Source organism: Pseudorca crassidens, chromosome 7 (assembly GCF_039906515.1).
Source record: "Pseudorca crassidens isolate mPseCra1 chromosome 7, mPseCra1.hap1, whole genome shotgun sequence".
Classification (NCBI taxonomy): domain Eukaryota; kingdom Metazoa; phylum Chordata; class Mammalia; order Artiodactyla; family Delphinidae; genus Pseudorca; species Pseudorca crassidens.
The window spans coordinates 74700740-74727752 of record NC_090302.1 but is presented as its reverse complement, the minus strand read 5'-3'; the positions used below and the strand labels follow the sequence as shown (position 1 = coordinate 74727752).

The window sequence follows — 27013 nt, the reverse complement described above, 5'->3', positions numbered from 1 at the left end:
CCCTAGAGTCTCCAGAAAAGAGTGCAGCCTGTGGACACTGATTTTAGTCCAGTGAGACCCCTCCCAGACTTCTGACCTACAGAACGGTGATACACATTTACGTTGTTGTTTTAAACTATTGACCATATATGTGTTAGATCTGTTTCTGTACTCTATTCTGTTTTATTAATCCAGATGTTTATCCTTTCTCTAATACCATTACTATCTTGGTTACTGTAGCTTTTTACTCTTGAAATGTGATAGTGTGCATCCTTAAACTTGGTTATTCTTTTCCACAATTGTTTTGGCTACTCTAGTTTCTTTGCCTGTCTCTTATTTTTAATAGTAGAAAGCTCATAACATGATAAGCTGGCATCATTCAGCCTCTAGTTTTACTCCCAGGATAGTGGCGAGAACCAAGGGTATATCTATCGTTATGCCAGTTTGCCTGATTCTTTGTTAGCTGACTTTTTCCAAAGTGGGAGGAATCCTTCTGGTTTGGTTCTCTCTTTATCCTTCTGTTGAGGTCTCTTCCCAGTATTTTTCTTTTAGACAAGAAATTGATTTTTTTTTTTCTGTTTAGCAATATATTTTAAACCTTAGTAATTCACATGTGTGGTTGTTCTTGATTAAGTCCTACAGATCTCCCCAGTGTATTACTCTGATTTTAAAAAACAAATTCATTGGAGTTATAAGAAAGCATCACTCATAGAACCATATTTGGAGTAAAAGAAAGAAAGTTGGATTGATATTGGTTTGAGAACTTAAATCCCAAGGATAGATATAGGGCTCTTTTATAATTCAAGGCCAAGATTGTAAATTAAGGTGCTTTAAGGAGCACTGCAGATGGGAGAAGAGAATTGGGGAAATAAAAACTGTCTTTTTTTTTTCTTAATGGAAAAGACGACAAAAAACATTGCAAGATTCTTAACCCAAGCCAGATTTTTAGTGTGTTCTTCCCTCCCCCCTTTTTTCTCTTCACCTCTTCTCTCTCCAGTTGTTATAAAATTCTTATATGGTTTTAAAGCGTTTGATAGAAATATTTAAATGTAATTTAACTATAAATTGGAATTCCTTTAGTTTTCCTAACTCTGACACTTAGTATGTTTTATTATGTTGGGGGAGACATAATTTTCTTACACTTTAAGACATTTCCTTTTTTGTTTCTGTCTTGCCTTTTATGCTCTTTAGTGAAAATGTTTAAATTGCATTACAGAACTCTGAATGTCTATGATAATTTTAGTTGCAAATCTACGTCTTGGAAAAATTAAAATTCCAAACTATTTTCTGGAACATTTTTTCAGCTTCAGATGGTAGTGATGTAAAAGCATCTAGCTTTTCACTTTTCAGCCACAAGGTGGTGTACTACCTCTACTGTCTGAAGTTTTTTTTGGTGATTTTCTTCAACAGTCTGATCAAATCCAACTTAAGAGAAAACAGAACATTATAAACATTCACTTTGGGCAATAAAAAAATTTGTTTATGACAGCAGATAGACTTTATAGAGGGGTCCAGTTTTATTTGAAAGGGATTCAAGGAGCTTTCACAGAGAAAATCAAATAATGCATAAAATAATGCACTTCACTACATTATTATTAATTTAAAATTTTTATTTGGAAATAATTTCAGAATTATTAAAATGTTGCAGGAATAAGAATAGTACAAGAAACATACATATATTCTGTACCTGGATTTACCTATTATTAACATTTAGTCCCATTTGCACACCTTCTCTTTATATACTTGTATATTTTCTTCTGAAACATTTGAGGCTAAGTTACATACATCATGACACTTTACCTCTAAATACTACATTGTACTTTTCCTAAAATAGTGATATTCTTTTTCATATAACCGCAATACATTGTTAACTTCAGTAAATTCAGCTTTAGTAAATTTAACATTGATACTTTTATCCAATCTGCCATCAGTATTTTAGTTTGTCACTTGATTCAGTAATATCCTTTATAATGTTTTCCCCTCCAGTTGAGCAGTCTCAAGTCAGTTATAACATTTAATTGTCATGACTCTTTAGCCTCCTTTAACCTGGAATATTTCCACAGCCTTTCTTTGTCTTTTATAACATTGACTTTAACTCCCCTCCCTCTTTTTAATAGAACATTACTCATTTCCACTTGCAGTTTGTCTCATGATTCCTCATGATATAGATTATACATTCTCAGCTATAATGTTGCGTGAGTGATGTTGTGTCTTTATTAGGTATTGCATATGCCCATGGTCCTTTTAATGGTGACGTTACATTATGTTTTTGTTCAAGTCATTTTTTGAAAAAGTTAGGTGTATGTGTTTAGAAGAGAAATAAGTGCCATTCAGGTATTAGAGCAAACAAACATTTTCTCTAAAGGAATATACTTAGAAATAGATAAATGTTCCCAGTAGGTAAAGTCTAATTTGACGTAAGGCTTGAGGTGGCATATTTTAACTTTATTCTTTGCAGAGCTTTTTTTTTTTCTTTTTTTTTGGCTGCGTTGGGTCGTCATTGCTGTGCTTGGGCTTTCTTTAGTGGTGGCGAGCGGGGGCTACTCTTTGTTGCAGTGGCTTCTCTTGCCATGGGCTCTAGGCATGCAGACTTCAGTAGTTGTGGCTCCTGGACTCTAGAGCGCAGGCTCAGTAGTTGTGGTGCACTGGCTTAGTTGCTCCATGGCATGTGGGATCTTCCTGGACCAGGGATCGAACCCTTGTCCCCTGCATTGGTAGGCAGATTCTTAACCACTGTGCCACCAGGGAAGTCCCCTTTGCAAAGCTTTTAATGTGGTATATTGGCATTTAATCTGCCCCTAGATTGCCAGGGTGTGTTGTTGATATCCTCCTTGGGATCTGCTAGTCATTCTGGTGAAAGAATAAAATCTGAGTAGGCAACATTAGACAGAAAGAAGGATAAAAAATGGAGCTATCTTAATTATAAATCTCTAAGATGTCATAGTACCAAGTTAAATATTTTCATAGTTTCTATTTGAGTTTGTACTGTATTAGTAAAATTTTGATACAGAACAAACTTATAAGTGCCAAATGTGTTGACTGGAAAGAAAATTGTAAACTTCTCAAAGAAATAATCGCAAGTCTTTATCCTTTAGTTATTTGAGGGATTTGTTATTAAGTGGATATAAAAAGTTTTGTGAATACGAAAATTTCCTAGATATTTCTAGTATGTTAGTCTTAGGGTGTGTATAAAAATTCTCAGAAGGTAATAGATATGTATTTTAAAGAAGATAATTATTTTGAATATTTACAATAATTAATGTCTTGACTTTTGCTGTAAAGTATTTGTAACATCAATATTATAATGGTATAATGCTCTCTAAGAAAGAGTATTAGTTTAGTTTACAGCTCTTTTGCAGAAATAGTGAATCAAGAACTTTTTTTATGGCATGATCTTATACATAATCTATTTACTTTGATTACATATGTATATTACAAATAAGATATGTATTTTCCACATCCTGTAGACACCAAAGCATTTGAGGTATGAAATTAGATGAATATAAAATAATTTGAGGCTTCCCTGGTGGCGCAGTGGTTGAGAGTCCGCCTGCCGATGCAGGGGACACGGGTTTGTACCCCAGTCCGGGAGGATCCCACATGCTGCGGAGCAGCTGGGCCCGTGAGCCATGGCCGCTGAGCCTGCGCGTCCGGAGCCTGTGCTCCGCAATGGGAGAGGCCACAACAGTGAGAGGCCTGCGTACAGCAAAAACAAACAAACAAAAATAATTTGAATGCCAGAGTGCCCATTAAATTTAACAGTTGAACTTGAAAAATTACTAGATTCTTCTGTGAGTTATGACTTCTCCCATCAGCTACCCTGCAGAGTATTGGAAGGGAGAGAAAATTAACCTCGGTATTCATTCCAGGTTTGTTCCTTGATTTTACAAAGTATACTACTTAAATTGGTAGTAGTTTATAGCCGCTGCTTCTGACCCTTGTATACATGTTTCTGAGTTTCCAGAATGTACTGAATGGTACCCTGGGGGCTGAGAAGAATTCACTGTCTTCTCAAGTGTATAACTTAATTCTAGGAACCTCAGCAGTAAATATTATTTCATTGAATGATGTTTAAAAGATTGTTTTTATTTATTTTCATTCCTCAGACAAGACATCTGTATAGATTCTACCTCATCCCTGAGAGAGAACAAGCAACCTGAAGGTTTGGAATTAAAACAAGGTATGGATCACGTACTTAACTTTTTCTGTAACATTTTACCTGAAAATTATAAGCATTTTACCAATAATAAATTTTCACAGTCTTCCAGTTTGCCCCCATTTTATAGATAGGGAAACAAAATAGTTTATTTAGTCTAAGATCAAGAGTAAGATATACATCCTTTATTTCATGACTCCTTTAGCCATTGGAGTGGTTCTGTCTTAGTGCTGTATGGTTACAGATGCCAACAGAAAGGTGTCATTTTTGAATAGTTTTAATTCAGTAATCTATTATATATTCTCACCTCCAAGATACTGTAGCTGTGTTAACTGGATATCTTTGGGTTGTATATGGGGAGAAAGTTTTATAGAGTAACTTTTTTCTGTCTTTTTTTTTGCTAGATATTTTATCCTTGTTTACTTTCTTCCTCATATATTATTTTCTATAAATCAGTAATTTTTGACATTACCAGCTAACAGAAGTAAAATGGTAGTTGTTATTTATTCAAGCCAGGTAGATGAATAGGGCTAATCTTTTAGATGTCTTTTTGTTGTTGTTGTTGTTTTCTCATGCCTAGTAGGGAAAACTGAATGTAAAAATAAATTTTTACTAGTTAGTCAAAGATTACTTCACATTTTTCCATTTTTCTGATGAAAATTACTTCACAGCAGTGAGAATCTGTTGCAGCCAAGAGGGTTATGTTGTTTATTTTGTAGGCAGCTAGTCTTTGATGGCTTAGAATAGTTTCTCTAAAACTTGAATCATAAGAACTTATTTGGTAGAGAGAAACAGGTCATCAGTTTACTTAGGCAGAATTTCTTTTTTTAAGCCGTGGCCTGTACTACTAATGCTTAATTAAGAAAGGGAGGGACTTCCCTGGTGGCACAGTAGTTAAGAATCCACCTGCCAGTGCAGGGGACACGGGTTCGATCCCTGGTCCCGGAAGATCCCACATGCTGCCGAGCCACTATGCCGGTGCACCGCAACTACTGAGCCTGCTCTCTAGAGCCACAGGCCACAACTACTGAGCCCTTGTGCCACAACTACTGAAGCCCACTGTGCCTAGAGCCCGTGCTTTGCAACAAGAGAAGCCACCATAATGAGAAGCCTGCACACGGCAAAGAAGAGTAGCCCCTGCTCGCTGCAACAAGAGAAGGCCCGTGTGCAGCAACGAAGACCCAATGCATCCAAAAATAAATAAATAAAATAAATAAATTAAAAACAAAAAAACAAAATATGTATTTAAAAGAAAAAGGGAAAACGTTGATTAATTAATTTTGTGATTCCTTCAGTTTACGTGTAGTGAGAACAAAATCTAGATTTTCTGTAATTCTAACTTACGTTCTCTGGTGTTTATAAATATTTCTGATGATTTTGAGAATTCCAGTGCCAGACAAAATTACATCTTTGTGCCCTTATCCTTCTTAGCACCCCCATAGACAGAAACTCAGATTCATAGTTTATTTACATTTGTTTGTCGTGTATCAATACATGCCAAGCACACATCGTTTCCATATAATGTAGTCATGGTCATTTAACTCTTATGCCCCATGTGTAATTTGACAGCACTACTATTGTTTCTGCCTTTGTTCTGTTCTTTGCATTTAATGAGCAGAAGGTGTGGAGACTGTGCTATTAAATTATCTGTGGAGAGAAGAACACCGTATACGTATACGTACAGCTGATGAACTTTGTTTTGCAGCAGAAACTAACACAACATTGTAAAGCAATTATACTCCAATAAAGATGTTAAAAAAAAATCCTGAAAAATAAATTTAAAAAAAGAATGCCATATAAAGGATAGAAAAGTCTAGAATGGGCAGGTTGATTCCAGTTCCCAGGGAAAAAGGAATGGAGACCTCATTGTGCACATTAGCCAGTGCTGCCCTCTAAGGGAAGGGGTTTTTCTGCTTCTGTGTTCAGGTACCTGGACCTCTCTTCAGAATTCCCTTCCTGGCGCTAACAGCCTATTTTGCTGTGATATATATATATTTTTTATGATAACTTCAGTAATTGGAAAATTAGCAATGGAGGTGAAGAAGGAGAGAAAAATAACTCAGTAACCAGATATCACAAAGCCTAGTTTTTTATGCTCAGGAGCCTTTATAGACACTCTTGGGTTCTCACCTCAGCATCAGAAACATCAAGAACACACTGTCATCAGTAAGTGACAGCAAGCAGAGGAGAGGAAACAGGAGATCCAAGCACAGCACTTACCATTTTGCAGTACAGTTCCTGTTCATACTGTAACTAAATTTGTAGAAAATGGTTAAATTAAATTTCAGCTCTTTTTAGAAAGCAGTGAAATAAGTGAAGTCTTTTAGAAAAATGCCTATGAAGTGGTTAAAATTTTAAATTTTGTTGCATAATGGGATAAACGTAAGTCATTTAGAAGACTCAATTATATGGAACTTTTTACAGACAAATATTAGTATAGCTGAAATCTGAACCAGATAGTAACTAACTTGCTTGGAGTTAACCAAGAAGGTGAGGTACCCCAGGAAACAAATCCTGACAGGCTCAATAATCAGTAAAGATTATTGCCTTTATTTATTTATTTATTTTTATTATTATTATTTTTTTGCGGTACACGGTCCTCTCACTGTTGTGGCCTCTCCCGTTGTGGAGCACAGGCTCCGGACGCACAGGCTCAGCGGCCATGGCTCACGGGCCCAGCCGCTCCACAGCATGTGGGATCTTCCGGACCGGGGCACGAACCCGTGTCCCCTGCATCGGCAGGCGGACTCTCAACCACTGCGCCACCAGGGAAGCCCTTGCCTTTATTTTAAATGAACTAATATTGTCTGTCTTTAATATACAGAACTTTCAAAATTGATTTAATATTATCTGTAACTTTCTATTTTTGCTCACAGTTATTAGCTCAATAAAAACAGAGCATAATTCTCCTTGTGAATGCGTTGTCATTTTATTTAATGACTTGACCATTTAAGAAAATTAATTGAAGCTTACTTAGCACTAAAGTAACCCTTTGCTCAGTAGACCAAAATATAAAGCAGCACTGAATTTTCCCTTTGTTCTTTCAGGATAAAATAAATCTTATATGCCCTATTAATGGTATATGATATTGACAAGTTATTTAAATTATATTTTCAGTTTTTTCAGTTTCTAAAATACTCAATACTGAGAAACAGTGACTATGAATTAGGTAAATTGAAAATGGCATTTCTTTGTCTAGTACTGGTATTATTTATCTTATTGATAGGAAATTTATTTATGAAACTGGCTGTGCTGAAGGTATCAGATTGTACACTAACTTTCACCTTCACTGTGCAAACATTATTTAAATGTAAATATAATCTACTAGTTGATTGATTGGTCCTGTAGTAAAATAGGATTAGGATTAGTGTCCTAAGTCATTCATTTTTAGCAGGAGGGTAGTTGTATAAGAATGGTTTATATAAATTTTCTAAATTAGTCATTTGTGCTACAGTTAAGAAAAAAATGAAACTGCTGTTTGTCAAAGGTATTTAATGCATAGAAAATATTTTAAAATATCAAACAAATCTTTGCTAATCTTAATGAGTTCTCTTCTATATATTTATCTATAAATAAATAAAGTTAAGACATTTAGTAATATTAAAACAATTTAAATTTTTGCTTTAAAGTTTACAACTGGGGTAAACTTTGTGTAATTTTGCAAATTATTCTCCTTTGTAACTTCAAGAATTAAAGTCTTATGTTTGCATTCCTTCTTGGAAATTGTTATGAGAAATTTTTTTTTTACTATACATGATTAATCAAATAGCTAAGTTAAAAATTGTGTATTTAGGTTGACGAGAAGAGTTGAGGTTTATAGTAGTCCCTTTAAAATATTTGAAGGGCTGTTAAATAGAAGACTGACTAGGCTTGTTCTGTATTGAGAATTTGAGAATAAAAGCAGGGCCAGTAGATAAGGTTATCATTAAACATGTTTGGATCGATTTATTTATTTCAAATAATCAGATGTATCAGAAAATGCATTCTGAGATACGTTCATCCCTATTGCTGAAGGTGTTTGAACACAGGTTGCACAAATGGCCACTTGGTGTTGCTGTTGTAGAGCAGATTCTCGCAATGTTTAAATATTTGGATGTTTGGCCTCGATCTTGAAGTTCCTTTCTATTAGATTTTCTAAAGAACAGGGCCTAGAGCAGTGTCTGCACTTGTGAAGAGTGCTTCTTAGTAACTGTTTTATTAAATTGTTTAATGGAAGAAGAATGAGATACACAATTTTTTCTATCTCTACATTTTTCTGTTAGAGAAAAAGATGCTTGAGTTTTTAGTCTTTAAGCTGTGTGATGGTTCCTTAAGATGCATTCATTTGAATACAGTTACAAAAATAAGTAATGTAACCACATGGTGTATAAAACGATTAAAATTAATAAGACATTGACTACATTTTACTCTGAATCTTTTACATTAACTTTCTCATGTGAAAATTATTCCTCTTTTCTATTAGAGAAAGATGTGCAAACACACACACAAAATGCACAGACTTTTGCTGTGGTTAGACTCAAATCTTGTCACTTTTTTTAAAGTAATGTAGTTGCCTCATGCAATTATATTTTGGCCTTCTAATTCAAGAGTTAATGAATGATAGGACTTCCCTGATGGCGCAGTGGTTAAGAATCCTGGGGTAGAGTGCAGGGCACACGGGTTTGATCCCTGTTCTCGGAAGATCCCACATGCCGCAGAGCAACTAAGCCCGTGTGCCACAACTACTGAGTCTGTGCTCTAGAGCCCGCGAGCCACAACTACTGGAGCCTGCATGCCACAACTACTGAAGCCCACGTGCCTAGAGCCAGTGCTTTGCAACAGGAGAAGCCACTGCAGTGAGAAGCCTGCATGCTGCAACAAGAGTAGCCCCTGCTCACAGCAACTAGAGAAAGCCTGTGCACTGCAACGAAGACCCAACGCAGCCAAAAATAAATAAATTAATTAATTAATTAATTAAAAAACAGTTAATGAATGATAGACAGCTTTAAGAATTACCTTGTTGAGAGCTTCAAGAATTTGAAAAGTAGACTTTAATAGGGGAAAATTGTTTTCAGTGGTTAAACCGTGTGATGAAAGTTTAGATAGGTATTTTCTTTGGGCTTCTTTCAGCCTTTCAGACCACTGGTCACCACGGTGTAATTATACATACTCCCTAGGAATGCAAGATAAAAATACTAGAGCTTCTAAAGTAAATAAATACATATAAACATATATTTAAACCTCTCCCTTTTAAAATTTTCAGTTACATGTATGTAATTGTAATGGTTCATATTAATTATGTATTAATTTATAAGTAAATAAAAAATATGTAGTTGGACAGGTACTTAAAAAATGTTTTCACTGATAGGTTTATGTAAATAATGAAGTTGAGAGACCACTCTTTTAGACTATTATAAAGGATTGATGGTGGCCATAATGTATTCATTTATTACTTCAAAAAAATTCAATTTTATATGGGATATTTTCCATCACTTAGCAAAGATTAAACGTAAAATTATGTGAGACTGTTTGAGTCCTTAAGGTGAGAGAGAAATGGAAAAACTCAATTTTTGTTCTTATTGCTTCTGTTGTTGTTCTGAGGTAGTACTGCACTAGGAGAAGGGAAGGTAGGTACGGAGAGGGACTAGAATAAAAAAGAATGAAGAAATCAGTTTGCAGTTACAAAGGGGTTGAGTTTTGCTGAAAAGAACTTTACAACCATGAAGGAATAAGTACAAGTTATAAAAAATTGAAAAGATAATGAGAAAAATGTCATCAGAGACTTTTATTGCACTGTAAAGGAAGAGAGAATGAAGATCATCAGTTAATTAAGTAGCATTTGTAGGCCAAAAGTTTTACGTGAAGAAGTCTATCTAGATTGGCAGGTGAGCTCTGTGCTGCCTCTTCCTTTGAAAACCAAAATTGCAGGTAGGAGTGTTAGAGAGCTGAGGGGAAACTGAAAAGAAAGTGTTAGAAGGCTGTTCTGGAGTTGGAAGCAGAGAAGCATGTGTACTACTGATTTGTTTTCAAAGTTTGAGTCTAATTCCTTTCCTCCTTGCCCTTGATTATCTCCTTGACTGGCTCTAACAAATAAGTATTCACAGAATGCAGCTTTTCAACACGAGTTAACTTCTTTAAAAGATTTTAAAAAACTTGTTCTGGGGAAATGTTATCCAGTTCAGCAATTGGTGAAGTAAGAAGAGATTGTGGTGTAACCATCGGTGTGGCATAAGAATTTACATTTCTTTTCTCATTCCTTTGAGCTTTTTCACAAGTTATTACCAGCAGTGACACCAACATGATCCTCCCTGCTTTTTAATTTGTCTCTTTCTATGAGTAGTAGTTGAATGAAAGGGTAAAAATTACATTTTATATGGAAATTAGCCCATACTGTTCCTGTTCCTTTAACACATACTGTTCCTTTTGAAGGCTCCTCTGTTGCATTTGAATGTGAGACTTTTCTGGATTTTAAAAAAAAAAGTAAACTGATAAGCTTTTTGGATGCATAATGCTCTGTGTGTTTTTTATCAAGAATGAAATTATGAATTTGGTTCAGTATTGAGAGAAATGTTTATTTCCATGTTTCTTTAAATTGTACTCATTTTAAACATTCTATCTTGTGATGCATTTCATAGGATCCTAGACACACTCTTAGGGGAGCTACTTTGGAGGTTGCATACTCCAACCCTTCCTCAGATGTTTGGATCCTCTGCGTTTTTCAGCCACTATGTTCTCATCCAGTTCATTGGGAAAAGTACCTCCTTATATAGAAGTGCTGCTACCAAAAGAAAGATAGTAAATACTAGGCTTGAAATCAATTTTGTTAACAGTTCCTGAACTTTTTATACACCTCACACCTAGCCTATGATTTAATCAGCCGTTTTGGTTGCCACATCATCTAGTTGATACATATTGAGCTTGTAGTTAACAAGCTTTATTTTTATTTTTAAAAACTAATACTTAAAATTTTTTTGAACAGCTTTAAATTAGGTTTACAAAAAATTGAGTGGAAAGTACAGAGCTCCTGTATACCCACTTAACCACCGCTTCTCCCAGTTTCCCATATTATCATCGTGCATTAGTGTGGTAAATTTGTTAAAATTGATGAGGCACTATTAATACATTATTACTAACTAAAGTCCATAGTTGCCTGTTTATTTACTCCTGTTATAACACTGCCCAATAATTAATAATTGTTTTCAATTCAATAAGCATTTATGAGTACCTAAATTTAGGTACTTAAGGTAAAGGATTGTGTCTTAGGCTTCTTTAAGTCTTCACTGCTTGTCTATAGTGGGTACTCATATTCTTTTGAATGAGTATGTGGTTGGATAGATGACTAAAAGTATTCCTTCTTTCTCTTCTGTCCTGTCCAGTATGGTCAAGGTTCTTAAAAAGAAGATAGAAATGAAATAGAATATTAGTTATATTTACCTATTAATATTCTACCACCTACCCCAAAGAGTGAGTTGCTTATAAGCTTGTTTTTCTTTCTTGTCTTAACAAAACTGAGCCATGTTTTGGTTTGTTTCCCTTAGCCTTTAGCTTTGTTTATATTGCTTGTATAGATTAATACCAGTCTTTTATATTAAGCATTGATCATGTGCCCTTTATAAAATATGTGGTCATCACAGAGATTCTTCTGTAGCTTATATTTCTTTGGATATTTCCTCATTTGGATAATTAATGTTTGGTTAGAGTTTTATTTTTTTATTTTTTGCGGTACGCGGGCCTCTCACTGTTGTGGCCTCTCCCGTTGTGGAGCACAAGCTCCGAACGCACGGGCTCGGCGGCCATGGCTCACGGGCCCAGCCGCTCCGCGGCATGTGGGATCTTCCCGGACCGGGGCACGAACCCGTGTCCCCTGCATCGGCAGGCGGACTCTCAACCACTGCGCCACCAGGGAAGCCCGAGTTTTATTTTTGAGCATCTTTCTACACTCTTGAACTGTCCTTCCTCATGAGATTATCTTTTTTCCAACCATTCTGAAAACATACAGGACACTTTATACTGCATTTTCCACCTTCATACCATATACTCTAAGGCGACATAGTTATTTTTTCCAAAGACTCTCACTACTTCCACGTATTTTCTTTTATGGAAAGAATGAGGGTGAAACTGACAGTTTTCATTATTTTTCCTACTTCTTTAATGAAAGTGTTTTTAGTTTTAGGGTAGGATTTCTATGTTTTATGAAATGCACTACCACTTTTCTGGCATACTGATAATGACTGGCTGCTTTCTGCATGAGTATATAAAAGATACTTTTACATTATCTAAAATTAGAATACAGTCTTTAGTATCTCTTTGTAAGCTTATATTTATATTTAAACAAACTAAAGCAGTGTCGCAGGAAACGTGGCCTATTGTGAGGTAGATGATGAGTTTAAGAACGCCTTCCTTGGATGGGCAGATTGTGGAGCACTGAGATGTTACTAGCAGAAAATATTTGAGTGTGATGCCCTTTTAAATTCATAAGTTCCAACAAATCTTTGGGGAGAACAGTTGCCTGATTTTAAACAGCAGTGCTTGTAAATACGCTACTCTGTCTTCATTTTTAACCCCATGTTTTATGTTTTGTATGTTTTCATATTAGAAGCCTGTTTAATCAAATGATAGGAGAAATGATGAATGACATTTAAAAATATGTTCCTCCTGTTTACTTTCAGATTACTAGAGGAAGGGTAGTCAGGAATCTCTCATGTGTTAGCCTGTTATTGTACCCCAGTGTGACCCCAAAATATTTACTTACCTGATCCATTGTAAAAGCCTGTTGTGTTTTTTATCCTGGAATGGTGATGTCTTCAGAGGCAGTAATTTTGGGTACTACCCTCTTCTGTATTCTCACGTCTGCGTTTTATTCTGTTAGGCTCACATATTGTACTGAGTTTAGATCTAATACTTTGCCTTTGTCCATTCTGTCCCTCACACTTGGAGTTTCCTCCCCTGTCAATATCACCTGTTAGATTCTAAAACCTACTTAATAATACATGTCTGTAAAGATCTCCTTGACTTTTCACTATTGCTTTATATACTGTGATATTCTATTATACTTTATATTGTACAATTTAGCATTTTAAAGTGTGATGTTCATATTTTAAGCATCCTCAAGCACCATGAAGGCAAAACCTGTGTCTTAAATCCTGCCACACATATTTAGTCTACACTACCTGTGGCATTTTGTAAGGCCTACTTCTGTGGCCTTTACGGCACATATGTAAATAGATACTGAGTGAATATTTATTGATTCTTGGACTAATCTCCGGATTCGTGTTTCTTAAAAGTTAGGTTTACAGGCTAGCAGACAATCACTTATCCAGAAGTTTAATGGATAGTTCAAGGGGTTTGGTAGAATACTAGACAGTTTTTCTGTATTAAATAGTTTGCATTTTCTTTTTTATGAGTAATATTTGGTTAATGTCATGATTAAGTTTTGAATATGATGGTTAACATGATGCACTTAAAGTTAAATCAATAGTTTAAAACACTGCATGAAAAAAAATAGCCAAGATCTGTTAGTTTTGCTGAGAGGAAGATTGAAGGCTTATCCAGAAAAAATTATTCTTATATATTAAAAGAACAGTTTTGTTTCTTTTTCAGAAAATAAAGTTTTGGCTTCTTGAAAAGGCTGGAACTCACTAAAAATGTTAAAAGTTATCAAGCTGACTTTCTACGGTTAGAATACATTAAAAATGTGTTCTTCATAACTTAAAAAATTTTTAAACCAAAATTATCTGTAGTCTAAGAAAAGAAATCCATGGAGGCATAGCATTGCTGTCCAATATATCATACGCTTTGTTACTAATGAGATTCCAGCAGATTGATAACGCCGGAGGCCTTGGAGAGTTAAGATTCTAGAGGGAAGGATGGTGAAATGTGTTGTTCTAAATGGCATAACCACTGAACGTGAATAACTTAAAATCAGATGAGAAAAACTAATTAAAATAGAAAAAGTAAAGTAGTTTAACCCTTCTAATAACCAACTCTATGTTTGCTTGATAGGAAAATTGGATTTCGATTTTCTCATTTTCTTTTCCATTGTGTGTGTGTGTGTGTGTGTGTGTGTGTGTGTGTATTAAAACCTGTTGTTACAGGTTTCTAAATAAAAATCAACTTTATAAAACCTTTTTATTTGGGAAATTTTCAAGCAAAAATAGGAAAGAAAATAGAAATATTAATTCCCATGTACTCAGCTACATCTTCAACAATTATCCACCTATGTCTAATCTTTTTTCATGTATATTCCTACCTGCTTCCTACCCGTTATGTTATTTTAAAGCAAATCCTACATCTTTTCAGTTCATTTGTATATATTTTATTATCAATATATCTCTTAAAGATAAGAGGTGGGTTTTTAAACATAATCATAATACCTTAAAAAGTAGCATTTCTTAAACCATCAGATAATATTCAGAAAGTGTTCAAATTTAAACCTAGTTGTTCATTGGTGGGTATTGTGATATTAAGATTGATCTATTGGGTCAGGTGTTGCCAGCCTAATGGTTTTAATAGCTATTTAGTATTGTCTAGTTCCATTATTTCATTAGGGGTTACAGAACAGTGATAATGTAATTTTAATCCTGAGATATTCAGTGTTCAAACTTCTCTGATTGTCTTATAGTATTTTTAAAACTATATTTGTAAGGATCGGGATCCAAATAAGGTCCCTACATTGCAATTGGATGATACTGAGTCTCTTTTTAATCTACTCCCCTTTCTCTCCCTTTCTCCCTCTCTTTGCAGTTTATTTCTTGAAGAAGCTGGGTTGTCGGAGTTTCTCAGTTTAAATTTACTGATTGCATCTCAGTGTTTTATTTAACATTATTTTTCTGTAAATTGATAATTAGATATAGAGGCTTGATCAGATTCATGTTCCATCTTTTAACAAGAATATTTAGAAGCAGCGTTGTGTCCTCGAGACACAGAGTATGTCATTACTCCTCTTTTTTGTGAGCATGTCTGTAGCCATTGGAATGTATTGTCCACAGTGGCTGATAAGAATGCTCTTGATTTCTTGAGGCTATCTTTTCTTGGACATCTATTTTCTCCCTCCTCGAAAATTTTAAGAACTATTTTTTTTTTATCGTTGAGTTCTGATATTTCACAGGATGAGTCTTAGGTGTGATGCTCTTGGCAGACCCTTTCAGTATGAAAGCCTTCTTTGTTTCATATCAGTTTTCTTCTCTTATTTCTTTATTTGTATTTTTGGGGGGTATAGTTGCTTTACAATGTTGTGTTAGTTTCTGCTGTACAGTGAAGTGAATCAGCTATATGTATACATATATCCCCTCTTTTTTGGATTTCCTTCCCATTTAGGTCACCACAGAGCACTGAGTAGAGTTCCCAGTGCTATACAGTAGGTTTTCATTAGTTAACTATTTTATACATAGTATTTTCCCTCTTTACTCCCTCTCTTCTTGCTTTCTGACTTGTTCTGTTGCTTTAAGTCTCTGCTCAACTGTTACTGTTTCAAATCACAGTGATCACTCTGTATGAAAACATTCTGCTACTATCTTCTATCCTGATTTATTTTTTTCATAGCACCTGATGTTGATTTATTTATAGTGTCTCTCCTATGACTTAATGGTAAGGCAAGGAATTTTTAAAATTCACTGCTGTTTCCTCAGTGTTTAAAACAATGTCTTGTACATAGTAGGTGCTCAACAATATTTGTTGAATTAATTATATTAGGTTGTTGAACTTGTGAGTCATTCATCCTCATCTCTTAACTTTTATTGCATATTTTAAATATATTTTTATTTTCTACATTTTGAAAGGTTTTTTTTTTTAAACATTGTCTTTCAACAGCCATTGAATGTTTGCTCTTGATAACTGTAATTGTAAATTATAATATTTCTTGTTCTCTGGTCCTTTTTCATTGCACCCTGTGCTTGTTTTATGGCTACATTGTCTACTTCAAACTCCATAAGGATACTAAGTAGACACCCCAACCCCTCATTCTCCTCCAGTAGAATATCTTCTGATCCCTAAATTTTCTTTATGTCCTCCTTTGTTCATCTTGGTTCTTCATTTATTGTAGTTTTTCTGGTAGCTGGTTTGGATTTCTTCAATAGATGTTTAGTTATATTTCTCTACCAGATCTCTTTAGTGTAAGTGAATGGGGTAGGCCTCCCAATAGAGTGCTTGGGCATGTGTCAGGGAAGGGGAGGGAAGGAAGGAAGGGTTCAGTTGACTCAACTATTCTGAATGAGTTTAATTATCTTGCTGTATGTTCCAAAGCCAAATTATGTTGATCATTTTTTATATGTTTATTGATCCTTTATATTTCATATTTTGTGAAATGCTTAACCCGTTTCTATCCTTTGCCCATGTTTTTAGTTATTTCTAACAATACCCAGACGTTGTATATATCCTTACATTTGTCCTGTTAAAAAATGTATTTTGCTAATATTTTCTTATAGGTTTGCCCCGTCTTATAATTTTATTTGTAGTCTATTTTCTTTCTCAGAAGTCTTACGTTTTTTCAGCTTTGTTTGTTGATATTTTTCCTTTGTGGTTCTCCGTTTTGTGTTTTACTTAGGAAGGACTGATGTTTGTTATTTTCATTCTCAGTTAATTTACAGTTTTTTTTTCTTTTTTATAAATTTATTTATTTATTTGTTTGTTTGTTTATGGCTGCGTTTGGTCTTCGTTGCTGTGTGCAGGCTTTCTCTAGTTTGCGGCAAGCATGGGCTACTCTTCGTTGCGGTGTGTGGGCTTCTCATTGGGTGGCTTCTCTTGTTGCAGAGCACGGGCTCTAGGCACATGGTCTTCAGTAGTTGTGGCACTTGGGCTCAGTAGTTGTGGCTCACAAGCTCCAGAGCTCGGGCTCAGTGATTGTGGTGCACGGGCTTAGTTGCTCCGCGGCATGTGGGATCTCACTGGACCAGGGCTCAAACCCTTGTCCCCTGCATTGACAGGTGGATTCTTTTTTTTTTTTTTTTTTTTTGCGGTATGCGGGCCTCTCACTGTTGTGGCCTCTCCCATTGCGGAGCACAGGCTCTGGACGCACAGGCTTAGCAGCCGTGGCTCACGGGCCCAGCCGCTCCATGGCATGTGGGATCTTCCCGGACCAGGGCACGAACCCGTGTCCCCTGTATCAGCAGGCGGACTCTCAACCACTGCGCCACCAGGGAAGCCTGACAGGTGGATTCTTAACCACTGTGGCACAAGGGAAGTCCTAATTTACAGTTCTTATGCTATTATTTTTAAGTATCTCTCCTGTCACTTCAGTGGATTCTTGATAGGGAAAGGAATTAGATATGTGTGCTCAATTTGCCATCTTTATCAGGAATTCAGACAGGTACTTAATTATTCCATGTACTAGGGTTTGTCTCTTGGCTTAATTTAATAACTCACTATCAAGAAGTTTCACAAGTATGTAGTCACTCATAACATTAGATATGCTTTCATTTTATGCCTTAAAAGTATTCTGATATGTTGAAGTATTTGCAAGTGGAATATTATAGGCCCTATCAAGGTTTAAATGTAATATAACGTAAAAGTCCTTTTTAATTTTTATTACTCAAAATATTTAATAATTCTTCTATGTTTGTTTACTTTGGATAATTAAAACTTTTATTTTAACAAAAAGCAAACATAAAACATAAAATGTTTTCCTTTATCTAGCTTAGGGGAATCTCTGTAGCTTTCAAGCATTGAGGTTTGTTATAGATGATAATAAAAATACAGGTATTGCATTTTAGCTTTTCTATTATGTAGTACACTCCCATTTTTAAATACCGAAACTATATTAATTTTAAAGTGATTGAGTCTTTTGTAGTTGTAAATTTTCTCCTTGTCAGTAAAATATTTAAAGAATGTTGGGTGTTCTGTTTAGTTGTGAGATATTTTCCCTTTATGGTTTTATCCCATGTTTATAACTATGCCTCATTAAATAGTATAAACAAATATTTTCTCTGATAAGTTGTTCCATTTATTCATCTGTGTTAGTGATGAATTTAGATAGTGATTGATTCATTTTGCTGTCTAGATACTGAATCTAGATGGATTGATTTGTTATTTTAAAAGCTTTGGTACTTGGGTAGAGTTTGATGGGTATGAATCAAGTTGGTAGCACAGAAGATAGCAGGAAAACAAAAGAAAAGAGAAATGATGAATGTATCCAGATCAGAGGAAAATGGAATAGAACGTATATTTGTGAGTAGTTGGCTAGGGGATCAACCATAAGAGATGAATGCTCAATAAATCCTTGTATTGCTTTTTCCCTGAAAAATATTTTAACTCTACTCTGTGTTCCTCAGCCAAATTCTTCAACTCCTTTAGTCCTTTCCCTTAAGTTATTTGATTCATTTCTTTAGTTATGCTGCTTTTTCTCTGAAGTTCTCTAAATGGTATGTAGTATTTTAAGGGCCACCCATGTTACATTAATTCTGCTCTTTTATATAATCTAGTAAGGAATATATCATACCCTCTTGTTTCTTTGTGTATATTTTAAAGTTACTTTATTTTTAAATTTAATTTGTTTATTTTAATTTTATTGGAGTATAGTTGATTTACAATGTTGCGTTAGTTTCAGGTGTACAGCAGAGTGATTCAGTTATACATAAACATATACATATATTCATTCTTTTATAGATTCTTTTCTCATATAGGTTATCACCTATATTCATACTCAGTATGAATATTGAGTAGTTTCCTGTGCTATACAGTAGGTCCTTGTTGGTTATTTATCTTATATATAGTAGTATGTATATGTTCATCCCAAGCTCCTGATTTATTCCTCCCCCCACCTTTTTCCTTTGGTAACCATAAGTTTGTTATTTACAACTTTGAGCACTCAAAGTTGTAAATAAGCATAAATTTGTTTTCGATATCTGTAAGTCTATTTCTGTCTTGTAAATCGGTTCATTTGTATCTTTTTTTAAAAATTAGATTCCACATATGAGTGGTATTATATGATATTTGTCTTTCTCTGTCTGACTTACTTCACTTAGTATGATAATCTCTAGGTTCATCCATGTTGGTGCAAATGACATTACTTCATTCTTTTTTATGGCTGAGCAATATTCCATTGTATATATACCACATCTAAGTTACTTTAGTTATTTTGCTGCTTTATGACATCAGTAATTTGGGTCTAATTTTATGCTTGCTCTCTTCCCTGAGCCATTTTTTATTGTAATGTCTTTAACAGTCAACAGTCTGAATTCTTATTCTTAATATTTTCAATTACATTTGTATTATTTTACCTCAGACCCGTCTTTTTATTTTTCTTGGTGGATTTCAGTAGCCTTACTTTAACATCATGCATACAGTAAAACTGTTTTTATTTATTTTAGAGGAGTACACACAATTTCCCTGAGATTGATTTGTTACTCTCAGACTCCTAAGCCCATGTAAAAACTTGAAGATGCTCTTTTGTAGAATTCTCTTATAATTTAAATGTGTACTCACTTCCCTGTGAACACACATGCGCACACACACACATTTTCACATATGTAGAATGGGGGTGTGGAAGGACAGAACTTTACCACACTGACATTTTGAGGGCTTAGAATGAGGCATTTTAGGTTAAAGTTACTTTTTTAGAAAGAATGTACAAGTTATACCCCTTCTGATTTGAGGATCATAATTGACAACAAAAAAACCTGCTATTTCTAATACTTAGGATGAGAGTAAATTATCTTTGAAAATGTATTCATATATTTGCAAGCTATACTTTAAAAGTGAGTCAGTAGAATGAAGAAAATTAAGAAATAGTGAAAAGACTTGAAGTATGATCCTAGATCTTTACATAGTTTGTCAGATTACATTGTACAAATCACTTACCTTATTTTCACATTTGTGAAGTGAAGTGCTTATGCTAAATCATTTCAGGTACAGATTCTACAAAGCTTTGGCATCCATGGTGCAGGTATAATGGGCAGATGGAACTTGTGAATGCTTTTACCAATACTGTGCTAGAGAGAACTCAGTCACTTGGATTTGGATAATTTTTAATGTAAACTGAGAACACCGAATTTACAGAGCCCCATTTCTTCAGTGAATAACATGTATAGCTGTTTCTGATTAAAAAAATAAAGCAAACCCCACCTCTGCCCTCTAAAAATGTTTGAAACAAACCCATAGAAAATATAATCAAAAAAAGTTTTTTCATAAAGAATTTTCTCCTTTGAAACATTGAGAGGGTGTGTAGCAGAATCAAGGTCACTAAATCATTTATTTTAAAATCCATGGAGTAGAATTGTTTGTACATTCTATTATCAGAATTTTCCATCTGTCAATCTATATTTTGTCAATAAGTTCTTCCTACTACAAGAAAACTAACAAAGCTAACAATTGGGGGATCATTACTTTCTTTTTAAAAAACATATTAGGAATTTAAAAGATAAATAAATTGGAGGTATAAGGGAGCACTCAAAGTTGTAAATAACTCATGGACTTCAGTAATGGTCCAGGCCAAGGTGGTTGAGGGCTACAATCTGTGTTTATATGCAAGTTCTTAGCATCAGTTATAGAAGTTTTATAACAAACGTACTGTAAAAATTTATGGCATGCTAACTTTATTAATTAAAATCCTCTTGGTGAAAAGTTATTTTACCTTAGAAAGTGGCCTTAGGCATTCTCCTTTAATTTATTGATTTAGAACAAAGTGTTTGAAAAAGTATATGAAAAGCTTTGAAATAATTGCAATGCACATGGTGTCCAGCTTGCCAGTGATATTTTTCCTTTTTTGTAGTTTATAAGGCAAAGTATTTTAAACTCCTTCTCAAATAGAATTTTGCTTCTTCAGTAATAAGCTATACTCTATCCAAAGGGTGTCAGCATTTTGTAATGTAGAGGCTTCACTGTGGTCTAAAGAGTTAACGATATTTTAATTAGGAAAATTGATCAGGGACATCCATATGATGGTATACATTTCCCAGTGCTTCCATATTCTTCTAAAGTGGAATGAAAAATACATTAAAATTTCCATTAAATTAGATCTGTTTTCAGAGTTGAAGGGGGGAACCCTGGCGGTCCAGTGGTTAGGACTCGGCGCCTTCACTGCTGGGGCCTGTGTTCAATCCCCGGTCAGGGAACTAAGGTCCCACAATCTATGCGGGGGCGGAAAAAAAAGGAAGGGAGGGAGGGAGGGAGGAAGGAAGGAAGGGAGGGAGGGAGGAAGGAAGGAAGGAAGGGAGGAAAGAAAGGGCGGGAGGGAGGGAGAGAGGGAGGAAGGGAAGAGGGGAGGAAGGAAGTTGAGTCAGGGGAACAGGGGTTGGGATGGGGTTTATGGAATGTATTTGGGACTCCATGGTGGGAGGTGTGGGTCACAGCAGCCCTTTCATCATAAACAGAAAGGAAATTTTGATCAGGGCATTTAGGTTACATGGTTCTTTGCCTTTTTTTGTTTGTTACAGGCAAAGGGGAAGATAGTGATGTACTCAGTATAAATGCAGATGCTTATGACAGCGACATAGAAGGCCCATGCAATGAAGAAGCAGCTGCTCCTGAGGTCTCAGAAAATACAGTCCAAAGTGAAGCTGGTCAGATAGATGACCTGGAGAAAGACATTGAGAAAAGTGTGAATGAGATTCTGGGACTGGCAGAGTCTAGCCCAAAGGAACCGAAAGCCGCCACCCTGACTGTTCCTCCACCAGAAGATGTTCAGCCTTCTGCACAGCAGCTGGAGCTGCTAGAACTTGAGATGAGGGCAAGAGCTATTAAAGCCCTAATGAAAGCTGGTGATATAAAAAAGCCAGCCTAGTTTATTTAAATTGTATCTGAATATTAGATGTGTTTGAACAAAGCCACATCATATAATTTTGTATCTAAAGTTTATTTGGGGTCTTACATGATATTTCTCATGTAACTCTTATTAGATAAACTCATTTTAGGCCTAAAATACATGTTTTTGTTGTTGTTGTTACTTTTGTATTATATATGTTATTGTTTTCTGAATTCATGGCAAATATCATTGGGTAACCGGGATACTTTGTTAGATGAGTATTTAGCTATATCTGCAAATTAATACCAGAAAAGCCATTAGCAAAGAGTCATGGTATTTTTTTCTTTATTTTGAAATGTTTTGACATCAAACCAAAAAGTTTATGAAAGATTGGCCAAGCATGTTGCCTTTAGGCTACCTGTATTTTGCGATAGAATATTAAATTATTGCTCCTAGATTTGTTAACAATTTAAGAAATTTAGTTATGCTTATATGCACTTTTAAAATATGTACTGCATTGAAGATGCCTTCTATGGGTGTGGACTTGCTAGTAAAAACTGAGTGACATTTTTGTTACAAGACTTAGAGATCCAAAATGGCTGAGAAAAGCTTTCTTTATAAAAGAGAAAAAGGACTTAATTTAAAGCATTTTTTAACAATGTAGAAGTAATTGCCCAACTTTAATTCCAGCAGACAAGTTATTCTAACAGGTATTTGATATTACTGGACGCTTAGTTCATTTTTTTTCCTTCAATAAAAAGGGAAGGGCTTCCCCGGTGGCGCAGTGGTTGAGAGTCCGCCTGCCGATGCAAGGGACACGGGTTCGTGCCCCGGTCCGGGAAGATCCCACATGCCGCGGAGCGGCTGGGCCCGTGAGCCATGGCCGCTGAGCCTGCGTGTCCGGGGCCTGTGCTCCGCAACGGGAGAGGCCACAACAGTGAGAGGCCCGCGTACCGCAAAAAAAAAAAAAAAAAAAAAGAAGGGAACACATTTTAATTTACATTCCAAGCTATTAGGAAAAGGAGACTATTTTATCGTACAGCCTTTCATCCGATGTTTTTGCTTGAAGATCTGATGTGCTATAATTAAAATAATTTTAAATTAATGAATTAAAAATAATAAAGACTATCATTCTGGATCTGAGGACTTTTGATACATTTCCAAAAATGAAACTAATTTCAGGAAGCTTTGATAAGTTGATGTAATAATTAATCTAATTTTGTATAGTTTTTGTAAATAACATCCTGCCACAATTATGGATGCTTGCCCCATCACTAATTGTAGTTGTTTGATACCAAAATGAACTTAGGCGGAGACTCTTAAAATAAATTAATTTTTTTTCTAAAAGATAAATCTGGAACTGTGGTTTTTATATTTGCTAACAAAAACAGTATATTTTATTTATAAGCCATGTTCTGTTAATGTTGTATGAGGATTTTCCTTATACACAAAACTTACAGGGATTGTGTCTTACTAGCTGGCTTAATTAGATGTAAATTTTAGAGGGTTTCTTATGAAAATAGTATTTATGAAACACTGGAGTTGCAGTTAATAAATTCATTTTTGTTGTTCCTGAACATGCCTTTAAATAATCCTGTCATTTTTTTTCTTGTGGAATCTTTCTAATGAAGGACAGAGGCCTATATCATTTGAAATGCTTCTCTTAGGCTGATAAACATGGATATGATTTAAGTAGTTCTCATAGTTACTGCTTCAAAATGAAAAAATCAGTTTCTATTTCAACTTAAAAGTTAAAATAATAACAAAGTAGTGCAGAATAAACTTTATTGCTGCTTATTAATTATAAGATGCAGTAGATGACTTTTGTGTGATCAAACATAGGAGTAGAAAAAGGTCTGAGTGCTTTGTAGCTGATTAAAGTCACCACCTTCGTGAAGCATTGTGTGTCTGCTGTATTCACTGTGCAGAATTGTTTAGAGGACATTTGACTGGAGTGGGAGCGTTTGAGGTAGAATGAACTGAACAAATCAGAGGCTGCTTGGATTCTTACCTTGGAAAATCAACTTTCTCACTTTTTTTTTTTGTAATGTTGAAAGACAAGAGGTTTTTGCAAATGAATGGCTTTAGAGAACAGGAATAAGGTTACTTTAGAAATGCCTAGATCAATATATGGGAAAATATCATATATTGATCTGATGCTGTCATTTAAATCATCAGCTCACAGGTATTTATTGACTACCTCACAGGTGTTTAGTCTTGTTCAGAATCTTAAACTGTTATGGTGTAGGAATGTTGTGGTGTAGATTTTAGCATGGAATAGACTGATGAATAAACAGATGAGCGCTGCTTCGTTTTATGCCTAATTCTTCCCTTTTGCCAAGGTAAAGAAAAATTTTGGGCAATGTTTAATTAGTGATTAAGAGGGAAAAAAATGGGCAGCCTAACTTTCCATCCAAAGTCAGGTAATTCTGATATTTGACTAGGAACTTGACCCAAGACTTGAATGATAGGTGGCAACTGGTAATAATGGGTCCTCTGCAATAGGCCTTGGCCCGCTTTTTGATGTTCCTATTAATTCAGAGACTCAAGGTATATCCTAAAAACCTATCACTAGGTTACCAGTGTGTAGCATAATAATTATGAAAATCACCTAACACTCTCAAGTCCTTTGGTTGAACGCCATCAGTTCCTTAAAACTATAGGGCAGTATATCTTTTCCTTGTAAATCTTGTTGTCAAAACCTACTTTCAGCAAGTCGTTAGATCCTAGGGCATGATTAGCTATCTGAATAAAGGTGTTCTGAGTCATTTGAATAGTAATACAGATTGCAATAAAATATGTGTTTTCAATGCCATTTTCCAGGTAGATAAAGCAGGAGTGAACCCACAATTTAAGCAAAATATAGATGGCAGCCTGAAAGTTTTAAAAATTCTCGGTTCTATTTCATCATAAAAAGTAGGAAAAGAGAGTTTGGTTATAGATACTTTTCCTTTATTGTATAATGTCTAATTATTTAGAAGTAAAAGACCAATATGCTTTAACTTAAAACTAATAGATATTTTTACATTTTTTATTTTCAAGTAGTCTCCCTTTTTAAATAAAAAGAAAAGTGCTAATGAATATATCAGTAGGAACTCAATTTCCTTGATACTTAATTATTATTTTAAAATGCATTGTGATAAAATGACAAGAGTGTGAGAGTTAACAGAGGGTTCTGATTCTGCCCAAACCAGCTGTGTAACTTTGGACAAGTAACTATAAAATAGGAGAGATGAATCATTAGCAAATATATAAGGTTTCTTTCTGCTGTAACATCCTGTGATTCCAGTAGAAAATACCATAAAATTTGTAAAACTTAGGGAACTCTTTTGAGTTCAAGTATTTTTTAGGGCTTCCCCTCCTCTTCCCCCTATTCAAAATGAAACAGTCTAATCTTTCTTTGTCCCATAGGGTTGCTAGATATGAACAATAATCCAGTTTTTTTTTCTTTTACCTATTTTTTTCACTATTTATTTATTTATTTACTTATTTATCGTTGCTGCCCGCGGGCTTTCTCTAGTTGTGGCAAGCGGGGGCTACTCTTCATTGTGGTGCGTGGGCTTCTCATTGCGGTGGCTTCTCTTGTTGTGGAGCATGGGCTCTAGGTGTGCAGGCTTCAGTAGTTGTGGTGCATGGGCTCAATAGTTGTGGCACACGGGCTTAGTTGCTCCGTGGCATGTGGGATCTTCCTGGACCAGGGATTGAACCCATGTCCCCTGCATTGGCAGGCAGGTTCTTAACCACTGTGCCACCAGGGAAGTCCTACCTATTAGTCTTTATTGTCAGGGTCACTTGGTAAGTATTGTCTAGAATTATTCACTTTGGCCTATAAACTTAGGTTGCTATCTTTAACTTATTGCTTTATTTATTTATTTCAAAATATGTAGATAGTTGTAAGTCAAAAAATTTTTTTCCAAGGCTTATTATAATGAAAAACAGTACTGCCTTCCCTATTCTTTTTACACCAGCTCTTGCTACTGAGAGGTAACCACTTTCAAATCTTTTAGCCTTCTTAAAATTTTACCTTTGTATTTCTGAGTAACATGATTTTTTGCTATTCCTTGATATTTCAGTCTTAGATTTTATTTATTGATCTATTTTGGAATATGAAAATTAAGCTCTATTCCTTCTCACTGTTCCCTAAAAATGTAGCTTCCTCTCTCATCCTCCCAATTTAGTGCAGTTACATCACAGTTTTGGTTCAATTAGCATTCAATATTTATACTCTTTTGACTGTGTAAATGTTATTCACAACTGGGTTGTGTGGTATCTGTAATTAGATTTCCTTTTTTGTTCCAATTTTTGTTTTAAGCCTTTTGGAATTAATTTATAATGACCTTATTCTTTCATTTGCTCAGTGTTCTCTGTAGTAGCAGTTAAATTGTACCCTAACTACCTTCCAGGAGTTTCAGTTTCTTAGTAGGTTCAAACACATCATGTAATCTAGCTTTGTTTTTTTCTTTCTTTAAAGACATTTCTCCTGGGGCTCTCTGTCCTATGCTAATCTGGATTGGTTGCTCTTCACCTCTTTCATGCTGGATATCCCATTTCCTGAATCCTGTCTTCCTCTTTTCGTTTATTCCCTCATTTTGGCGGTGTACCTCTTCCAGCAGCTTCCTGTGAAAAACTGCATAAAGAATAAATAGTTTTGATTCATTGGTGTTAACCAACATGGCTCAATTCTATCCATATGTTCAATTGAAACATTATGTGAGTGTTGACATTAGGCTGGAAATCATTGTCCTTTTCAATTTTACAGCATTACACCAGTGCCTTTTAACTTCCACTGAAGCTATTGAGAAGTCGTTTGTCATTTTGATTCGATACTTATGTGTGTCCTGTTTGTTTCTCTTTGGAAGCTGTTAGTATCTTATCTTTACTCCTAATATTCTGAAATTTCTTGATGATGTGTTAAAGGATGGATCTTTTTTTTCATCCTTGAGTTCATCATTGATGGACTCTTTTAAAAGGGAAATTCACATCATTGAGTTCTGGGAAGATTTTTAATATTACTTCTTGGATAAGTTCCTTCCCTCTAATTTTTTCTAATCTCTATTTCTAGAACTCCTTTTATTAAGATGTGGATATCTAGGCCTAATTTTAAAATTTATTTCTCTTTTCCATCTTTTTCTTCTGCTTTCTTATATATTTTCTTAATATTCTCTTCCAGTTCTTCCAATGATTTTTTTCTCCTATCATATTTTTAATATCCAAAAGATTTTTTA

General features: G+C 35.0%; 1 protein-coding gene across 2 annotated transcripts in view; it reads left to right on the top strand.

Moving 5' to 3' along the window:
* Positions 1 to 23365, top strand: part of CAAP1 (caspase activity and apoptosis inhibitor 1) — a 52444-nt gene extending 29079 nt beyond the window's left edge. For both annotated transcript variants that reach the window (XM_067744542.1, XM_067744543.1), the window contains exons 5-6: positions 4086 to 4159; positions 21481 to 23365. In XM_067744542.1, coding sequence (XP_067600643.1) covers positions 4086 to 4159; positions 21481 to 21827 — 421 coding nt within the window. In that variant the 3' untranslated portion in view covers positions 21828 to 23365. The remainder of the gene's footprint in view (positions 1 to 4085; positions 4160 to 21480) is intronic.
* Positions 23366 to 27013: the final 3648 nt, after the last annotated feature.